This window comes from Dendropsophus ebraccatus, chromosome 1 (assembly GCF_027789765.1).
Source record: "Dendropsophus ebraccatus isolate aDenEbr1 chromosome 1, aDenEbr1.pat, whole genome shotgun sequence".
NCBI lineage: Eukaryota > Metazoa > Chordata > Amphibia > Anura > Hylidae > Dendropsophus > Dendropsophus ebraccatus.
Window position 1 is genome coordinate 227,881,954 of NC_091454.1, and position 21,619 is coordinate 227,903,572.

The window sequence follows — 21,619 nt, forward strand, 5'->3', positions numbered from 1 at the left end:
CCCTCAAATACTTTACCTACTATAGATGTTAGACTTACGGGCCTGTAGTTTCCAGGATCACTCCTTGACCCCTTCTTGAATATTGGTACCACATTAGCTATGCGCCAGTCCTGTGGAAGAATCCCTGTCGTAATAGAATCTTTAAATCTTTGATGTCCACAACTTCAGAGAACACCTGGGGCCACCGCAGCCCACCGATACCCCTCCAATTAACTTCCATGCCACGAAAACCAAGGTCTCGGCCCACCGGTCGACACTCCGCTCTCCGCGCCGCTCGAGCAATATATGAATGGCCGAGAATCCAAATTGCGGGCCTAGCGGAACCTGATGATAGAAATAAATGTTAATCACAACAGCAAATCTGGACGGATATAACTTGCAAAGCATGAGGAACGCCAGCGGCCAATGCGCTGGACCTCTGATTCAGGCAGGCCCGCCCGTGCTGCCTCCGTAGCTGCCCCGATTCGAAAAGAATGCGATGCAAATTCGGCAGGGGGAACCCCAACGGCCGTCAAACAGCGGCGAAAAACCGAAATAAACTGGTATCTGGTAACAGGAGTGAAATCCGAATGTACGAAAAAATTTGGCCTCTAGGCCGAGCAGACAAATATTCAGTAACACATTGTACCGGGCAAACCGTGCCCTTAACACCTTGTATAGGTATCCAAACACCCTTTCTATACTGGTCCGATTTGGAGCTACTCAGGCGCAAACGTAACGAGCCATTAGAAACTAATACGTCATCAAAGAGAAGACCACCCTGCTTCGACTTAGAAGGGGGGAGGAGTTCCCCAATTCGCAATGCCCCAAAAAAGGCCGTGCAAAAGCAAGCCGCAAAAAGACGCGCTTCAAATACCGAAGAGCAGACGTGGCTACATGCTGTGACAATGCGCGCTAGCAAATCGTAAGACACGGGGCGTCTAGATTCGCGCCGAACATGCTCCTTCTTCCAGCCCTTCAAGGCCTGTCTGATGAGGAAATCTTTAGTAGCATCAGACCAGCCATGTAATTTTAGAAAAAATGCAACTCCCGAAAGCGAACGCAGGGCAACCGAACTCGCAACCTTTGACTCGCGCAGCTGTAAGAAATATTCAAGTGTGACCTGTAACCTTATAGAATCACTCGAGGCCACGTCCCTTGAGCCTGCTAACTGTAACCAGGCATTCCAGACCTTACCGTGCCTCTGCCAAGTCGGTGGAGTGACTGAAGAACTAATCAGGGTCATCAGCTGCTGTTGTCCACTATTTCCCAGAGGTTGGGCGGGCATAAATGACCACGGATATCCGCTCCCGGTAAGAGCTCCCGGAATTCCTGGCAATGACAACGAGAAAGGGCATCAGCAAGAACGTTATCCTTACCGGGGACGTGCCGTGCTCGAAAGTAGATGTTCCATTCCAGACAGCGTAGCACCATGTGTCGCAGTAATGCCAAAACAGGAAGGGAAGAAGAAGACAGACGGTTAATACAATATACAACTCCTAAATTATCTGTACGGAAACAAATGTGCCTGTTTCTAAACTGTGCACCCCAAATTTTTATGGCAACAATAATTGGAAATAACTCCAGGAGTGTTAAATTTTTACACAGAGATGAGTTCCAGTGTTCTGGCCACGAGGAGTAACACCAAGCGTTTTGAAAAATAGCACCAAAACCGCAGGCTCCAGCTCACCATTGCTACATTCAACATTGCGAAGGCATGTGCGGCCATTGTAGGAGCCAAGAAATGATCTCCAAACGAGCAGATCATCTTTTAGCTGCTTTGTCAGCCGAATCCGATGTCCCGGGGCCCTAACCCCACGGGTTGACATCGATAGGCGACGGGAAAAAAAACCCTGCCCATCGGCATCACCCGGCAGGCAAAAACTAAAAGGCCCAACAGGGACTACATGTGTCGCAACGTAACTTTTTAACTGCACAAAAACTTCGATTAACTGCGCAAGCCGCAGCAGCTTATCAGGGGGAAGTCTGAACACCATTTCCGTGGAATCTATTTCAATGCCCAAAAAGGACAAATTGGTGGTGGGACCTTCCGTCTTTTCTTCTGATACTGGCACACCGAAACGTTTCATGAAGAAACGGAACGAGTTAAGGAGATAAAGACATTGGCTACTCCCACCCGAGCAAGATATGGAACAGCGGATAAACGGTATAAAGAACCCATAAGTAAACCTGTCCCTCAATTGCTCAGCCTCTAACTTATTGGGGTATTGCCTTAGCCATGGCTCCATCGCGATTGCGCTCACCGGAGTCTTTGGAGTCACTAGCGCCTGTGCGTGAGGGTTTTGTGGTATTCGATTTGCATCGAATGGCTTGGTGGTTTCCTCCGCATGCCGAGCAATCGTGTCTGTATTTACATAAAGCGGCAAATCTACAATGCCCTTCGTTAAATAACCAGCACGCTCCTGGTCTGCGCACGGCCACTGCCCCCTGGGCTGCTGCCCCGGAGACAGTGGCCCCAAACTGAAAGGGGGAAGGACGTTGTGGCGTGGTCATCAAACGTAACCATACGTCAGTGGCTTTAACACCGCAGCCAATATCTGGCTGGAGACTTAAACGCCGACGGAATTCCTCATCGTACCGCCACCACGCTGAACCCCCATGAGTTTTATAGGCAGTATAGACCGTGTCCAAATATATAAATAGCTCCTGACATCGCTCAGGGTGCTTCTGCCCCATCACACATCCTAAGACGGCAAAAGCTTGCAACCAATTGTTCATTGTCTTTGCCGTCTTAGGCCTACGATCATAAGGCCTGGCGTCAGGGAGACGCCGTTCCTTATCTATGGTAAACTGATCTATTGATATTAGTGACCATATGTCTATGTATTGATTAGCCCAAATTTTGTCTTTTATCTCCTGATCAACATGAGTACCCAATGGGCTAACCCCACAAAAGAAAACATCTTTTTGAGCACTAACAGGAGGGCGTGTAATTTTTGCAGGGGCAGGCACGACCTGGGGGGGGGGGGGGGGGGGGGGAGGTAGCCTTCTCTAACAAAGATTTTAGTAACGTCAACATATCCCCAGAACCCGCCCCCCAGGCATCAGCATAATTAAACTCACCTGAGGCAGACGCTTGAGGAGGCAAAATTGCCGGTAGAACCGGAGTCGCAGGAGGAACAGGAAGAGGAGGAGGGGCAGGAGAGACAGGAAGAGGAGGGAAGGCAACAGGGAGATTATCTTGAGGAACCAGGCTGCCTGTCCTGGACGGCGGAGGCTCCAGCCTCGTGCGCACATGAGACCGGCCAGTCTCGCCGGAGGACCATTCGGATGACGAGGGGGATCGCCAGCGGGAAGGTCTAGACCTCCCAGACCGGCGGGAAATTCTGGAATGATGACGGGAACGACGTCTTCTGGAACCCTGATAGCTACGGTCACCCGAATCCTGGGAGGAGGACAAGGATCTGGACCTATGTCGGGGTCTATGGGTTCTCTTGCGTGACCCGGACGCCTGCATTTGCTCAATGCCGGCCGGAACCGCAGCAGGGGTAACTGTGTGTAACGCAGGGGTAAGTGATTGCACAGCCGGGATGACCAAATGTGCAGCAGTGGAAAGGGATTGTGTGGCCGGGGTGACTACTTGTGCTGCTGCCGCAGCAGAGGCCAGGGGTGGAGGGAGGGAGGTAGAGGCAGCAGCAGCTACCTCTGCTGCTGCAGCTACAGGGGCTATGTCCAGAGCTGTCACAGCAGGAGCTGGCTGTGCCGACATCTGAGCCGACATGGAGGCTGCCTGAGAGGGTGGCGGGGTGGCCGGGCGGTCAGATGAGGAGCTCTGGCTGACCTGCGCTCCCATCCTGACGGCCGGTGCGGGAAAATAATGACCATGCGGCAAACCGGAAGTCGCGGCCGCGTCACTTCCGGTAAGGGGGCGGGACTCCGGGAAGGTAGGGGGAGGACGCAAAAAACTGCGGCTCCTCACAGATGGGACGGGAGAGCCCGGGCTAAGCCTAGCCGGAGGCCGCGACACTCGCGCGGACCGGCGGCTCCCTGCGCTCACATCAGGAAGGGGAAAAGAGGACCCAGAAACAGGTGGTGCAGGAGGTGGGATAAAATTACCGGAGGCAGGGGGAGGTATTATGGCGGCCATCAGCCGGTTCAGGAGGCCCTCATCCGACTGTAGGCGGGCCCTGATCACCTGAAGCAGCTGTTCTTCCGCCATCTCTCTGGTACACGGACAGCAAGGGACAACAAGGAGATGTATCCTGCTTGCCACCGGATCATCAAGAGGAAGAGGTAAGCTGTGAGAGGGTATATTAACCACACTATCCTGCTGCTATTGGCTGACTGTAATCATGTGTTAAAGGAAGGGGCTGACCTGGTGTAACCATTCTACTAGAACAGGGGGGTATAACAGATAATGGGAGCAACCAACCCTACCCAGCATTCTGCTAACTATGCGCAGCGCCAAACCGTTCGCAGTCTCTGGGCACCCATGCTAAGCGCCTGTTTGCCTCACAATCCTCATCATCATTCCACCAGAAGGGGGCAGTGTATCCTCATCATCATTCCACCAGAAGGGGGCAGTGTATCCTCAACATCATTCCACCAGAAGGGGGCAGTGTATCCTCATCATCATTCCACCAGAAGGGGGCAGTGTATCCTCAACATCGTCACACCAGAAGGGGGCAGTGTATCCTCAACATCATTCCACCAGAAGGGGGCAGTGTATCCTCAACATCGTCACACCAGAAGGGGGCAGTGTATCCTCAACATTGTCACACCAGAAGGGTGCAGTGTATCCTCAACATCACACCAGAAGGGGGCAGTGTATCCTCAACATCACACCAGAAGGGGGCAGTGTATCCTCAACATCACACCAGAAGGGGGCAGTGTATCCTCAACATCATCATACCAGAAGGGGGCAGTGTATCCTCAACATTGTCACTCCAGAAGGGGGCAGTGTATCCTCAACATCGTCATACCAGAAGGAGGCAGTGTATCCTCAACATCATTCCACCAGAAGGGGGCAGTGTATCCTCAACATTGTCACACCAGAAGGGGGCAGTGTATCCTCAACATCACACCAGAAGGGGGCAGTGTATCCTCAACATTGTCACTCCAGAAGGGGGCAGTGTATCCTCAACATCGTCATACCAGAAGGGGGCAGTGTATCCTCAACATCATCACACCAGCAGAGACAGTGTATCCTCCCCACATTATCACACCAACTAGGGTTAGCGTGTCGGCCACATCATCATACCAGCAGGGGTCAGTGTGTCCTCTCCTATTCATCACACCAGCAGAGGTCAGTGTTTCCTCCGACATCATCACACCAGCAGGGGTCAGTGTGTCCTCTCCTCTTCATCACATCAGCAGAGGTCAGTGTGTCCTTCCTACATCATCACACCAGCAGGGATCAGTGTGTCCTCCCCACATCATCACACCAGCAGGGAGTAATGTGTCTTCCATATCATTACAACAGCAGGGGGTAGTGTATCCTCCACATCATCACACCAGCGGGGGTCAGTGTGTCCTCTCCTCTTCATCACACCAGCAGAGGTCATTGTGTCCTCCCCACATCATAACACCAGCAGGGGGTACTCTGTCCTCCCCACCTCATCACACCAGCAGGGAGTAATGTGTCCTCCATATCATAACAACAGCAGGGGGTAGTGTATCCTCCACATCATCACACCAGCAGAGGGCGGTGTGTGTCCCCCATATCATCACACTAGCTTGGGTCAGTGTGTCCTCCACATCATCACACCAGCAGGGGGTAGTGTGTCCTCCCCACCTCATCACACCAGCAGGGAGTAATGTGTCCTCCATATCATAACAACAGCAGGGGGTAGTGTATCCTCCACATCATCACACCAGCAGAGGGCGGTGTGTGTCCCCCACATCATCACACTAGCTTGGGTCAGTGTGTCCTCCACATCATCACACCAGCAGGGGTCATTGTGTCCTCTTTTCATCACACCAGCTGGGGTAAGTGTGTCCTCCCCACATCGTCACACCAGCAGGGGGCAGTGTGTTCACAGCACAAACAGGATTGAAAAGCTTACCACAAGGCCTGCAGATGCCAACTTAGCCATCAGATCTCAAATGGAATCTGGATGAGGTAGAGATCAGAGCAAGCTGGTGGTGAAGCGCTTCTACTAATGATCGGTGGGGTCTAGACACCTGGATCCCAACTGGAAAAAACTTTTGAGGCGTCCTCTAAGACAGTGACAGGGACACTTCAGTACGTTGGATATTAGTTCAGATAACATTGACAAACCTGAACACTTTGACAGATCCGCTCAACACTAGTTACCACTAAGGAAGTTAAGCCACATTCTGAAAATTTGTGGGAGTCCAAGCAGTCGAAACCCTCTGTGACCTGTCCATAGTTCTATTAACTTGGACTACCTCTTTAACTCCATTCACTCCTGAAGATAGCTGAGCTACTGTATTACTAGGTATAAAACCTCATGGACATGGTTATATTATAGCAACACGGTGTTACGGCAGGGGCGTACGGCAGGGAGATGGCGCAGATTTGCCCCTTCTCCCTGGCGTACGCATGCTGTATCCCTCGCTTACCTGATGGCCAGGGAGGGGGAGCTCGGGGCGGGGGGTGGCAAGATGGGGAAGACACGTGGCGTCTTCCTACACCGCATTCATCATGATTTACGCCTGCTCACAGGCGTAAATCATGATCCAAATCTTCAACTGCTGGGCGCAGGTTCGGGAGGTCGTATGGACAGATTCACTAAGATGCGTGCGCCTTGGGGAAAGGGGACGATGAGTACGCCGGTCTCCATAAATCCTTCCATTGTGTATAGAGCATTATATGGATGCCATGAGGGGCAGAATGCCTCTACTCTCTGGCAATGTGAGCAGATTTCCTATAGCTGATGTGCGTACCGAAGAATATGGAGATGGTGTAGCGCCATACTGTAATTCCTCCATACACTGCCATACACCATGCAGAACAGAAAGGAGACAAATTCTCATAGAATTTTATTGTTTATTATTTACCAGATGCAATCTCAAGCATTCAGAATGAAATCACATGACATCAAGGGTCCAATAGTCAACTTAGCAGTCTGATGGTTTGGATATTATGAACACGTTACCCACATCCTCAGAATTCTGATACTACTTGGCACTTTTTTTTCCATTATTTTTTTATACAGAAGAAATCGTAGTTGTTTTAAAAATGTTACCATGTCCAAGTGGTGGAAGAAAATTCAATGGACAATTATATAAACATCAATGGATCTTTCTGAAGGCTTCTTTAATGTCTCTATTTCTCAAGCAATAGATGATGGGGTTAATCAATGGAGTCAGCACAGAGTACAACATAGAAAGACTTTTATGTAAAGCGATGGACGTCCCCTTGTTGGGGCTCAAATAAACAGAAACTAAGGTCCCGTAAAATATGGAGACCACCATGAGGTGGGACCCACAGGTGGAGAAGGCTTTGTGTCTATGGCCGATGGACTGGATCCTGACAATTGTTCGGACAATATAAGCGTAAGAGATGAGAACTACTACAAATGGGCACAGGATTGCCAAGGAGCACAGGATGGTAGACAGGAACTTAGTCCTCCATATACTAGAACATGATAGACTCAATATAGGATCAAAATCACAAAAGAAGTGATCGATGACGTCCGAACGGCAGAACTGAAGCTGGGACATACTTACCATTAGTATAGAGGTTACAGTAAAGCCTAATACCCAGGATATGAGAATCAACGTCACACAAAGCCTAGGATTCATTATAGAGCTATAATGCAGGGGGTGACATATGGCCAGATACCTGTCATAGGACATCACTGTCAGCAGAAGACATTCCGAAGTTTCCGAAGAGCTAAAGAAAAACAATTGTGTGATACATTGTGGAATGGGCATAGAAGAACCATTGTTCATAACCAGAAGAAGCATGTTCGGGACAATATCGGAGGAGGTCATGATGTCAGATGTGGTGAGCTGGGCCAGAAAGAAGTACATAGGGCAGTGGAGCTTCCGGCTATAGGACACTAAAGTAAAGACCATAAGATTCCCGCATATAGTTGTGAGATAAGTCATAAGGAGAATGACAAAAAATACAATTCTAAAACGATGGAGGCCAGGAAATCCCAGAAGAAGGACCGTGGTGACATTTTTCACATCCATCTACTGGAAAAATGCTATTTATAAGAAAATACAGAATTCCTTCCCATAGACACAAATAAAGCTGAAAACATAAGCCCGGAGGATTCTCGTCCGCCTATGTATTATGGTTTGATAATCGCCTCTCATTCCATGTTTAAGAAAAATTGTCACCTTGAATATTGTAAGATACTCATTTTGTTAATCTGATTTTTTTTTTAATTGTAATACCTTCTTTTTTCAATATTTGTACATTAGTAAACATATGATAAGGTAGCCCTATTTCCTTATCATGGACATGGGAAACAAGAGAGTGGAGGGGACCCTATTGAATGCTGTTGGAGAGTGAAATGGATCTTTTTTTTTTTCTTTGTTGTTTTGAGTTGCTGTCCTCGGGTATATTCACACAAATCAATTGGGTATCATTTTGGAGGTGATGGTCAGAAGTATGCAATCTCTCACTTATCTCTTATGGGCAGGGGATAAGATTGTATAAGCTGGAGTTCCCCTTACAGTCTTAGACTATATTCACACTACGAATGAGACCGGCCGTTCCGTTACCCCAGCCGGGTCACGGAACGGCCGGTCACTGGCCTGATCATCTCGGCCGCTTCACTGTGTAAACTGACAGGTCTTTCTGCGGCCGGAATTCACTGAATTCCGGCGGCTGAAATCTGACCTGTCAGTTTTGTTCCGGCGCCGTATGGGCTCCCGGCCGGAGCATATACGATGTGTGTACGCTCCGGCCGGGATCCCATTGCACATAAGGAATTGTTCCACAATGCAAAACTACGGCCGTAGTTTTACGTTGTGTGAACATAGCCTCACACTTATTGTGTAGCTTTGCTCGGAATAGCTGATTAAACTAATCCATGTTTCCATTATTTATAGAGATAAAAGCGACAACTTTTATAAGTGTCCACCGGAACATCATTTGTTTCATTTCAGTCATATGGAACCTACCTTGTATCCATTGGTTTGGTTGTTGGAGCTTTATGAATCCTCTTTATAGAAGTATCTGAATATCTCCACTGTTATGTGTCCTTATGATCATATCCTTAAGGGCTATCTTCTTCTAAATGCTTAAAAAAAACAAAAAACTAATAATAAAGAGCTAGAAGTGATGAAGCGTTACAAGACATGGTGTAGAGTAACAAGACATGGTGTAGAGTAACAAGACATGGTGTAGAGTAACAAGACATGGTGTAGAGTAACAAGACCCGGTGTAGAGTTATAAGACCCGGTGTAGAGTAACAAGACCCGGTGTAGAGTTATAAGACCCGGTGTAGAGTTATAAGACCCGGTGTAGAGTTATAAGACCCGGTGTAGAGTTATAAGACCCGGTGTAGAGTAACAAGACATGGTGTAGAGTTATAAGACCCGGTGTAGAGTTATAAGACACAGTGGCTGAGTCTCTGTCTCTTTATAAGCTGCTGGAAGAAGCTCTGAAGACCTGAATTCCCTGCCGAGTCTGGTGATGATCTCTGAGGTTGTGAAGCCCATGGGGGGTGCAGATACAATTATTGGTAAGAAACATTTAGAATATTATTATAACAGCCCTATACTAAACCTTTTCTTATGGAATAAAACAGGAATTGTTTCTACAGCAATTAGTATGGTGTATTGGACTCTTTGGAGGGTGGCTGTGTCATAACATCATTGTCCATGGCCACACAACTTGGACTGACCAAAATCCCCAGGCAGTACCTCCTTCATTGCCCGGCACGGTTACCGTAGCAACCTCTGGTGGCTTTATAGATATTGTTGCCCTGGATCCCTTGGCTAGTGAACGCTGCTTTCAATTGCAAGGACTTAATTGAAACTAAATGTATACCTGGTAGGCTGCAGAATCTCTATCCTCTGGCTCTGGCTCAGGCATATGTTTTATTCTCCTATACCATGTTAGCCTTAGATAGAGTCTTAGCTCTGTAGAAAGTACTTATAGGCTCAGGCATGGTTAGGGCCATATATTGATAAGTAAGGAGCTGATAGAAAATGGGAACATAAAGACTAGAGGGAAGTTGTGATTCACGGCTAATTTACAAAAAAAAATTGCCTTGTTGACCAAGCAAATTTTTCCTAAATTTGTTAAGTTCATAAAAAAAAAAAAAAAAAAAATCATTTGCCCACTTGTCCACGCTCCCCTGGTGTTCTCTTCTGGTGTCTTGAGTAGTCTCTGACTGATTGGCTGAGTGGGCTGTCACTCTTCTGACACAAGAGTGACAGCATGCTCAGCCCAGAGGCGGGCCTATCACTTGTGCAGCCTGTTCAGCTGCACAGGGGCCCAGGCCAAAAGAGGAACCTACCAGGCTCAGACACTAAAGTGTCAGCTCAGCATGGCAATCCTGTGGGACCAACTTAGTCACTGGAATCTACTCTGGCTGATTCTCCGGGCTGATTCTCCTCTCCTCCTGCACACTGCTGCTGATGTCCCCTCCTGTGCTCCACTGTCCAGCATACCTTGTGTGAGGAGGAGAGGATAGAGAGCCTGTGATGACAGGGACTGGAGGGATCCTGGAGGGTTATGCTGGGATTTGAAGTACAAATGAGTAGACAACAATGGGTTGTCCTCTCGGAAACTACAACTCCCAGTGCTCTCTGAGAGCTTCATAAGTGTAAGGCATTCTGAGAGTTATAGTTATTGTTATTCCAGGAGTTGTGTTCACAGATACATCAGTACAGGATGGGACCAGGTCAGCATATCGCTTCTGATGGGTTCTCAGTTCTATTGATGGGCCACAGGTACCCCAGTCCCCCACCTGGGGCCTGCACAAACTTGAGTAAAGTCCTTTAGTGGGCCCTGGCATCTATACTGTGCTGTAGGGCCCTCCCGAGAAACCAGGACACATGTACCGAATACCCGGGTGTATATATGTTTGTGCCTTTAAGGCAGAAAGGTGGAGATATGAATAGGTTATGGGGGCCCCAACCCTTTTTTTGCATAGGGGCCCTTTGCAGTCCGGGTCCACCCCTGGCTCAGCCAATCACCGGCGTGATTCAGTCAGTGATTACCTGAACAGGTTGGAGGTGGCTGAAGACATGGCAGAGGATACCAGGGGAGAATGAACAGACTCAATAATGTTCAGTTCTTGAAGTTCGTAAATTTTGCGGAAAAAAATTGCAAACATTGTAAACTAAATCTTTCAAATATTTGCTTATCTCTCATGAAGACATTTGGAGAGATATAAAGTCCCAAACATCTTCAAAGAAGTTATGATAGATACATTGACTATTATTCCTTTATATGTGACGGGAGCTCACATTACACCTACTATAGAAAGAGAGGAAACTACTGTATAATACTGAAGCTTATGCTTAGTAATATTTCTTTTCCAGAGATACAAACATTTCGTAGACCTGTCCATCAGTCAGATTTTTTTTTCTTCTCCTTGAAGATCTGTCTGTTTACAATTTCTACTGCAATATCTCCACACGGGAGCCCTGGCTATCCTGGGCATCTTGGTTTTTATTCTTCACCCAATCTTTGGTAAAAACATTGGGATTTTTTTCCCAAGGTTTCCTTTCACATGAGCTTCAATCTTCAAACAGATGGTCTCATATTCATCTCCAGCACCTCTTGTACAGTAAAGAATTCTTAGTAGATTGGAGGAAAAACTTTGTAGATGTTGATGGGCTGTCAGGTCCAGAACATTTCTACCACTATGCCTTGTAATGCTTATATCAGATTCGCTGATGAAATCCTGTCTGTGCTTCTTACATGTCTTCTGGTCCTGTGGCAGAGCAGATTACTATATCTGCTCTGGAGTTTACAAGCTTAAGGTTCACAATCCTAAGGCTCATTAGCAAACTTTTTGTCTTGCTCTTTCAATTCAGCAACTTAAACATCCCATATAAAATTTCTGGGTTTCCATAAAACTTCTTTGATAATCTTTGTTGAATGTTCTGAGAATGTTCTGTTCATGGGTTGGTATAGTTGGAATTGCCTGGACGAGCTGGCAGTCTCCATTTGTAGACGCAAAAGAGAAGCCCGTGGAGCCTCATTGAAGAGTCTCAAAACACAGGACTAGCCAGATATCCCTCCGGAAAGGACCCAGCCAAGGGGCAGCTTCTGTTAGGAAACCACCAAAACCACCATACTAAGTGGCCCTATAAGTCAGTGTAATGACAAGGGATAAACCAAGGCTAGGTAACCATCCACATACAGCTGTTTCGGGGTGTTGCCCCTCATCAGTGTGGAGCAGGATTCTGGCTAGGTGGGAGCAATGCCTAGTAGAGCCATAAGAGAAACAGATTGCTGAACTCAGGGAGATCAGCCAAACGACAACACTGCCGGTTGCTAGTGAAAGCGCTCAATGCAGTGAAGTCCTAGGTGCATTGCCCCCTGGGAAACATGAATATGCAAAAGAGGAGCCCATGGAGCCTCATTGAAGAGTCTCAAAACACAGGACTAGCCAGATTTCCCTCTGGGAAGGACCCAGCCAAGGGGCAGCTCCTGTTAGGAAACCACCACATCCACCATATTAAGTGGCCCTATAAGTCAGTGTAATGACAAGGGATAAACCAAGGCTAGGTAACCACCCACATACAGCTGTTTCGGGGTGTTGATCCTCATCAGTGTGGAGCAGGATTCTGGCTAGTTGGGAGCAATGCCTAGTAGAGCCATAAGAGAAACAGATTGTGCTCTGAAGCTGGAGCATTCGGGACCCGGGGAGAAACGGACCGCAACGGGAGCCCTGGATCATGGTCAGGTAATTTACTCTTCTTTGCATACAGTTTAAACATGGGCTGCAAAGACATCGGTACGGATGTTCCTGCAGCCCTTGTTAAATGATTATCGGGCCGTGTAATAGGCCTAGTAAACGAGCGCCGATCTAGCAGATCAGCACTCATTTACAGTATTTATCGGGCCCCCATCAGCCCGTGTAATACTAGCCTTAGGCCAATACTCAGTCACTGTCCGTGGCACTGTCCCATCTCAGTGAGTGATTGGCTGAGAAAACTGGAGGCAGCTGGATTCACCAGAGACCTGTAGGAGGACACCTGTGGAGCGCAGCCAGCTGAGCAAACCCTTTTTTGTTTTTTTCCATCTTTACAGACTCGTTCTGAACTTAGCAAATAGTTCGGTTTGGTACCAAACTAAACTTTTTGCAAAGTCTGGAACGAATCTCAGTTTGTTCGATTTGGTTCGCTCATCTCTAATCAGGACCTCAAGAGCTGATTCCTTTGTGTTCTGTCCCTGGGATAGCCTATACTATTGCAAGTGCCAAAGGTGTGTGATGGGTGATCATTCCCAATTTCCTTACTTTCTATTTATGAACTTTCTCCTCCCTGTCTGTTGGTGGCTCTTTAGAGTTCTTCAAACCTTTTTATTGTACGCCTCTTTTATGTAGGTAGTATAATTCAGCACCTCACTATACTGTTATGATGTTGTCTTGCATTTCTAGGGACTTATAAGGTTGAGGGTTTGTACATTTTGTATGTTAATAAAGTTGAACATTTTATATGTTATTAAAAAATAAAACTAATTGCAAAAAGATGAACAGTATGTTGTAGTTCCATAGTTGGTCCAGCTGCAGCCACATGCCCCCTGTAAGTTAGAGCCTCTAGAACAAAGCTCTATTGTCATATATCGGTCTAATGTTCCACAAGTGAAATTTTTGCATTTTCAGCATTCTAAATCTTACTCTTACTGGCCAAAGTCATGAGAAGAACATCAACAGAAGAGGATTCAAAGTAATGGGCGAAATAAATGAAACACTTACATATCTCCTTAAAGTGAAAAGTAATGTTCTTTCCTAATGTTCTAAGAATATTACAGGTTGTTATGATGTAGCCACTGTCAAAATCAATATTGTACTGTGAGGCCATGTTCACACAGTGTATGTTACTCTTAAACAACCGTAGTTGTTGCAGTTTGCAGCAACGGCTGTTGTTTAATAACAGCAATAAATTACATTGTAATGTATGAAACACCCGCCGTGGTGTATACACTCTGTATACATTACAGCCAGTGTTCTCTGCGCAGAAAATTGACATGTCAATTCTTTGAGCGGAGGCGCCTGAGGCTTCCCATTGACACACTGAGGCAGGCGGGATTCCACCTGTGAACATACCCGAAGTCTCCTCTCAGAACATGAGTTAAATCCCTAGGTGGAGCTAGAGGAGGAATTAATGGTGATAAATTGGGTCGCTTGGTCCTGGGGCCATATGTAAGGGCTGGGAGAAAGTGACAGGAATGGCGGTCGGGAGTCTTAAGAGGGAATGTATGAGGATAACTCTCCTAGGAGTGGAGAGTCAGAGGTCGGCTAGAGCCTTTTCTGGGACTTTGAACCACAGTTAGTCACCAATAGATAGTGAATGTTAATGTTAGTCAGTGCTTGGGCCAACAGGGTTTGTTTTGTGTTTTCCCATATTGTGAGAACTGGATGTCTTTTCTTACTTTAAAAAAACAATACAAAACAGAAGCGTCCCTGATGTAAATGATCCCTCCGTGTCCCTTTCTCTGCCTGCTAATACTTCTAACACACATCAACATCATCCTTAGAACTGAAAAACAAAAAAAAAGTAACATCAAATAAATAACGCCTATTCAACAATAATATAAAATAGCTGGAAAAAAAAAATAGATGGTGTATGGAGACCTAAGGACTGCTACTAGAGGAGAAGATGAGATGGTGTCTGCCGACTTGGGGACTCCCTTAGAACTAGAAGGTAATGGTGAGGTGGATTCAGTTGCTGGATGGAGGCGTCCTGCTTCTGGTGAAGGTGTCATCCACAGACCCCGAAGCATCGCCAGCAGGGCTTGCACAGGCTGTTGTGGCTCTTCTTTCTCCCACACCTCAAGTGCTGTTGATGATGAAGAAGGTTCCCAGGGCAGCAAACCTGTCCTGGCGATGGCGGCAGCAGCCCACCAACTGACAACTAACTGAAAAAACACACTCGGTAGTGTCAGCTCACCAAATGTATAAACTAGAGTCTAACTTAGGAACTGGGTCCCAGAGCGGAGCAGGTAGGCCAATAACTCGGGCCGGTTCACTATTCCCTAACCTCAGACCCTCAAAACAATACAAACATCCAGAAACACTAACAACAGACTGCAGACCAGATGTTATAAGATGAGAATGAGCTTTTTAGGTATGGCTGGGATACTTACAATGATGATCTTCAGAAATCTACATTGGTTCTTTCTCACTAAACTACTAGAGTCCACTGAGAGCTCCTGCACTGCAGAACATCGCTACCTCAGAGAACTGGTGCAATAGGGTTATTAGGGTCATCCTTGGCTTTTTCAGTGCTTATTGGAGACGATTGTGGAACTAGAGTTGAGTGAGTGGTAAAATACTTGTGCGCTCTTGTGCGATCATTTTTCAGTGCCAGAGTGCTCGAGTAACGAGCCCCATTAAAAACAATAAGAAACTCAAGAATTTAACCAGGTGCCCCCTCCCTTGGCAGAAGAAGGCATACTTGGTTAAGCTAAAGTAACACTCTGGCCGCCAGGGGGTTAAGTTAACCCCTGAATGCCTGACTGTGCTCTGTTAGGGAAGGGGTTAAGATTATAGTTACTACTCCATCCATTCCTCTACTTCTTTCTTCACTACCACCACTCAGCGAATTAGCAACTGCAGTTATGTCCCATCTGAGCCACTGATTGGCTGAGCGGTGATGGTGAAGTTAAAAGCTAGAAGACCAGAGTGGTAAGTATCCCTAACGATTTGTCTGCCAGCTATGCAACCTCACTTAACCCTTTGGGGGCCAGAGTCCTAAGACTGTGCTCCAACCACTGTGCTTAGAGCGCTGTGTGCCTCAGCAGGGTAGGGCTTACTGGAGCAGGTTACTTGTTGGAGCAGGTGCAGTGCACTCAGGACATCAGATGGACCAAGCAAAAGAATAATGATCAACTAGACACCATCACGTTTTTTAGCACTTTTAACTGCACTTAGTTTTGCTCCTACTTCACCCTAATGAGGGGTAAATACCCAGAAACAGCTGTCTGTGGATGGATACCACATTGTTGACTATGGCTTGTTGGAAGGTGGTTTCTGTTACTGGAGACTGGCTTGGCTGCTCCCGGTAATAGGTCTAGATAGCTCATTGGTGTTGAGAAACATATCAGATAGAGCAATGTATGGCCCCCAGGGGGTTAAGAGGGGATGCATAGCATATCCTCTTAACCTCCTGGGGGCCAGACTGTAAGCAGCTATTTGTACAGATACAGCATTTTGTAAGAAGCAGAACATCTGTCAAAATAATGGGTGTTCTGCTCCTGCCTTTTTGTGTGTGTGTTTCTCCTTTATGTTTTCAAGATATCTGTATCCTAAGGATTACATTGGATCCGGTGGACTGCATTGACGACCATTGGATCTTTATTATTAATAAAATGGTCAACTTGGAGTGTGGAGGTGCTTTTATTTCAATTTAAAAAATTCTATTGTGCATTATTTTATTTATTTACAGGGGTTAGTTTTAGCCAGCATAGAATGGCGCTCCTGGACTGGGCGGTAGCAAGTTGGTATTATTATTTTTGTTTTACCTGAATTGTTATAGAAAAGAGAGGGAGAAAGGGGTCATATACACTTTTTTTTAATTATTAAAAACAAACAAACAAACAAACCTGTAAGGTGGCCCTTTTTCCAAACATCATTAGCATAGTATTATTAGCTTGGGATAATTTATTTTCACAGCCTTAAAGCTTGTTGAAAGCTCCAACAAGCAAACTTTCAATAAGCTAATTTTTTAGCACCTGATAAAAAACCGAACACCCATAGCTTGAGCAAAGAGCACTCTCAAGTAGCCCAATACTTTGGCGAATATGCTCACTCCCTCATGTGGAACTTCTAGTTTGCCTCCCAATTTCTTATACCTCGGTACCTTTTTTTTTTTAAGTGTAGTGCCTTATAATAATATAGCACCAATGTCAGAAGAAAGTACAACCTAATCATATATTTCTGTATATAAGTCAGTCACTTGAGATTATGATAAAGGTGTCCATGTAGAGCCGTCTTTATATCATTATTCTTTAGACTGTATATAATGGGGTTGATGAGAGGGGTAAATACAGTATACAGCAAGGACAGGATCTTACTGATGTTCAAAGATTTTCCTTTTGTTGGAAAAACATAAACACCGAACAAAGTCCAGTAGAATATGGAGACCACAATGAGGTGGGAGCTACAGGTGGAGAAGGCTTTCTGTCTACCAGTACTGGATGGGATCCTTAAGATGGCGACAATAATTTTGGTATATGAAAATATGATTATTGTTATGGGAAGAAAAATCATTGGAATACTTAGTAAAGATTCTTCAAGCTGAACATGGAAGGTATCAGAACAGGAAAGTTTAAGTAAAGGCACAAAATCACAGAACATATGGTCAATGATGTTGGGACCACAAAAGTTTAGCTTGAAGATTGGTATAATGAGAAACAACGAAATGTTAAGAGATGTGAACCATGAGATGATGGACAATATCACACAATATGTACTTGTCATGATGGTAGTGTAATGGAGGGGATTACAGATGGCCACATATCTGTCATAGGACATCACAGCCAGGAGAAGACATTCAGAAGCTTCTGATACAGCAAAGAAATAAAATTGAATCATACAGTCAATAAAAGTAATGGCTCCTCTATTATATAGTTGTATGTGAAGCAGGTTGGGGACAATATCTGAGGTCAGCAGGAGGTCACTAATGGAGAGTTGTGAGATGAAGAAGTACATTGGGGTGTGGAGGATCTTGCTGGTGGACACCAGGGTGATGATCAGGAGATTCATGAACATTGTAAACCAGCAAAGAACAATGAGCAGAGAAAACATTAGAATTCTTTTATTCTGACTGACCTGAAATCCTAAGAGGATGAACTCTGTGATAGCCGTCATATTGGTCTTCTCCAGGGGTGTACTTACTATAGAGGAGGCCCATGTGGCTGCTATGGGGGTCCCGGAGATAGAGGGTCCAGTCCAGGCTGATCTTGTCCTCATTGTTGTTGATGGGGGGAAGCTGCACAGGGATGAGGTCTTCACCAGAGCTAGAATGTCAGAAAGAAAGTGGAAGTGTACCATGAAAATAATATGGAGGCACCAGGACCTTCTGTAATGGATGGTTATTAGGGCACTTAGAAGAAGATTACACTGATCATATGCTTCTCCTTAATCTTTAAAATAAGGACTCTGTGTCGCCATCCAGTGTTCATTAACCGTTTTTAGTCCTTTTTTAGAAATAAGCAAATTTTCAAAAAGTTCGGTTCGGCATTTTTTACGTAACTGAACTGTAAACACAGAAAAATGCAACAGCTCACCGCAATGGCAAGATACAGACCAACTACAGACATGAAAATAGTTGAAAGCAGCCCCCCTCCCTACTGTCAAAAAAAACTTCCATAAAAATAATGAGGCTCTTGGTTACCAATTGAAAATGGTGTAAACTGCCCCACCACGTTAGTGTGGCCTCATGCTCGGAACAGTCTACACTGTACTATGGCCTCTCCATGGCATGAAATACGCCTATGCTCTGGGCATGCAAGATCTGTTTAATACCAGCAAGAGTAATCACACCACCTGGGGTAGTGGGGCTGTATCTTGCTATTGCGGTGAGCTGTTGCATTTTTCTGTGTTTTTGTGTGTTTGCAACTTCAGCCATACCAAACGTACTCCTGCCTAGTGTGAATGGTGTTCTAGGAGCGCTGACCAAATTTGTCTTTTTTTTTTTTTCTGTGTTCCAGATGGGGGAGTGGCTGCCTCTACTTGGTCGTGCACTCCACCTTTCCCACCCAGGTGGTGTGATTACTCTTGCTGGTATTAGACGGATCTTGCATGCCCAGAGCATAGGCGTATTTCATGCCATGGAAAGACAATAATGTAGGAATGCCCCGAGCATGAGGCCACCGTAACATGGTCAGGCAGTTTACACCATTTTCAAGTGGTAACCAAGAGCCTCCTTATTTTTATGGAAGTTTTTTTTTGGCAGCTGGGGGGCTGCTTTTAACTATTTTCATGTCTGTAGTGGGTCTGTATCTTGCCATTGCGGTGAGCTGTTGCATTTTTCTGTGTTTTTGTGTGTTTGCAACTTCAGCCATAGCAACATGCTCCTGCCTAGTGTGAATGGTGTTCTAGGAGAGCTGACCAAATTTGTCTTTTTTTTTTTTTAACTGTAAGCAATCTGCTCTAAAACTGCTACGATTAGGACAATTCAAGCAATGACTTTTACAGTGAAAACCACAAACAAAATGTGCAACTTTTTTGCTGGGAAAAAAAAAAAAGATTTTTTTTTTTTTAGTGTTTCTGCTTGTGTTCTTTTAGTAATGCTGTGCCGAAAACCACATAAAAACCCACAGGAAAAAAAATGTTAAAGCCCACAGGTAGCTGTGTTTTAACCCCTAGGGAGCTGTGTCTGTGCCACAAAATTTCTGTCCCTGGAGGAAAGTGAAACTAGAGTAGAGGAGAGCATGGCGGCAGGTTGGCAGTGTGGTGCAGGTGCTTCTGAGCGAGAGGCTTACCTGGAGTACAGCTGTACACAAGTCGTTATTGGGTGGCCTGGAAAGTAGGAGGAGAATTTGCCACCACTGCACTTTTCACCACCGACCAGCTAGTGGAAGGCTATCGAGTGTGGCTGGGATGTCGAGGCAGTTCCACACAATCCACCATCACCATCATCATACTGGGAGTCAACATGGAGCACGGACACTAATTATTATTGTTATAGCGCCCTTGATTCCAGCTATACAAGTTATAGGGGTTAACAAACAGGAACATTACAAGATCAAAGACACATTACATAAGTAAGATAAATGGCAGACTGATACATGAGGAGAGAGGACCCTGCCCTCAAGGGCTTACAAGGTACAGGGAGAGAGACAGGAGGTAAAGTGCAGCCAGTCAAAGTGTGGAGCAGAGTTATTGTAGGTTGTATTCTAGTTTAAAGAGATGGGTTTTCAGGTTACTTTTGAAGGACTTGATGGTGGATGAGAGACAGATGTGTCAGGGTAGTAAGTTCCAGAGTATGGGGCAGGCTCAGGCAAAATATTGGAGGAGGTTGTGCGAGGTACAAACCCGGGGGGGAGCACAAAAGGAGGTTTTTTGAGGATCGAAGGTTGCATGAGGGACGGTAGCGGGATATTCACGTCAGAGATGTACGGAGGGGACAGGTTGTGGATGGTCTTGTATGTCATGGTCAACAGTTTAAAGTGAATACATTGGGCAATGGGTAGCCAGTGAAGGGATTGGCAGAGGGGAGAGGCAGAGGCAAAGCGAGGGGAAAAGTGGATTAGTTGGTCAGCAGAGTTAAGGATAGAATGTAGGAGAGTAAGGGTGTTTGATGGAGACCCAGAGAGGAGGATGTTTCAGTAGTCCAAGCGGGAGATAATGAGAGCATGGACCAGCAGTTTTGCTGAGGCAGGGTTCAGAAAATAGCAGATTTGGGAAATGTTTTGGAGGTGAAGGCAGCAGGAGGTGGTCAAGGATAGAATGTGTGGTTTAAAAGAAAGGGTGGAGTCAAATGTGACTCCAAGGTAGCAGACTTGGGGGCAGGGGACAGAGAGCAGCCATTAATAGTGATTGACTGATTAGATGAAGGTGTGGAGCAAAATGGGGGGAAAGATGCCTAGTTCTGTGATGTCAATGTTGAGTTTTAAGAAATGGGAGAAGACGAAGGAAGACATAGGCTATAGACACTCTGGAATTCTGAATTGCCGGAAGTTGAAATCGGGACCAGAGAGGTAGATCTGAGTGTCATCGGCGTAGAGGTGGTCCCAGACCAAAAGTGTAGATGGAGAAGAGAAGAGGCCCAAGGACAGAACCTTGGGAAACACGAACAGTCAGGGGACGACGGTTAGAGAGGTAAGAGGGGATCCAGGAGAGGGCTGAGCTAGTGACAACAACGGATGAAAGAGTTTTTAGGAGGAGTTAAAGGTCAACTGTGTTGAAGGCAGAAGATAAGTTAAGGAGAAGGAACACAGAATATGGAAGGGGATGTAAGTGATGCTCCATGGAACCAAGGTGCAGCAGTCCCAATGAGGCTTTCCTGAACATGCAGCGGTCCTCAGGGCATTATGTTGGCTTGAGCTCCCTGAAATAACCCTTAGAGACCGATCCCCAACTGCTCCAGCCTTCTTCCTCTAGTTCACCAGTGCCTTTGTTTCATGGGAGATGGTACCAGAACAGAAAACAACAGGGGTTGTATGCCAGAAGACATGTAGAACATCCTCACCCAGGTGTAGTGCATCCTTCACTGAGGAAGGCAATTGTACGGAAGTTCAGCAAAGTGAAAAGGTATAGCTTTCTGAGGGGCATCCTAAATTGCTTTACCTTGTTTGTGAACAGGAGTTTCATAAAAAGGGATTAATTCCCACAGTTCATGCATAACCTGTAACCTGGTGAGAAAGTGGAGTACACCCATATTCAAAGGCTGAATAGATAGTGGGCTGTGACAATCAGCTGGCCGGGAGTGTTGCCACCGGAGCCTTCCTTTGTCCCCAAGGGTTTGGAAGATTATAATGAGAAATATCCCCTGCACCAATCTCAATCACTGGTTTTACACACCTGTAGGCCCAAGCCTGACACAAGGACATAGAAGCCTGCAG

General features: G+C 46.1%; 1 protein-coding gene across 1 annotated transcript; it reads right to left on the reverse strand.

Annotated features, from left to right (window-relative positions):
* Positions 1 to 17,003: 17,003 nt before the first annotated feature.
* LOC138786072 (olfactory receptor 10A7-like) lies at positions 17,004 to 17,921 on the reverse strand. Its single transcript, XM_069962751.1, has one exon. It carries the CDS (start codon positions 17,919 to 17,921, stop codon positions 17,004 to 17,006), a length of 918 nt encoding a protein of 305 aa, XP_069818852.1.
* Positions 17,922 to 21,619: the final 3,698 nt, after the last annotated feature.

Coding starts and splice junctions, on each gene's coding strand:
- LOC138786072 (XM_069962751.1), bottom strand. CDS start 17,921: ATGACGGCTATCACAGAGTTCATCCTCTTAGGATTTCAGGTCAGTCAG.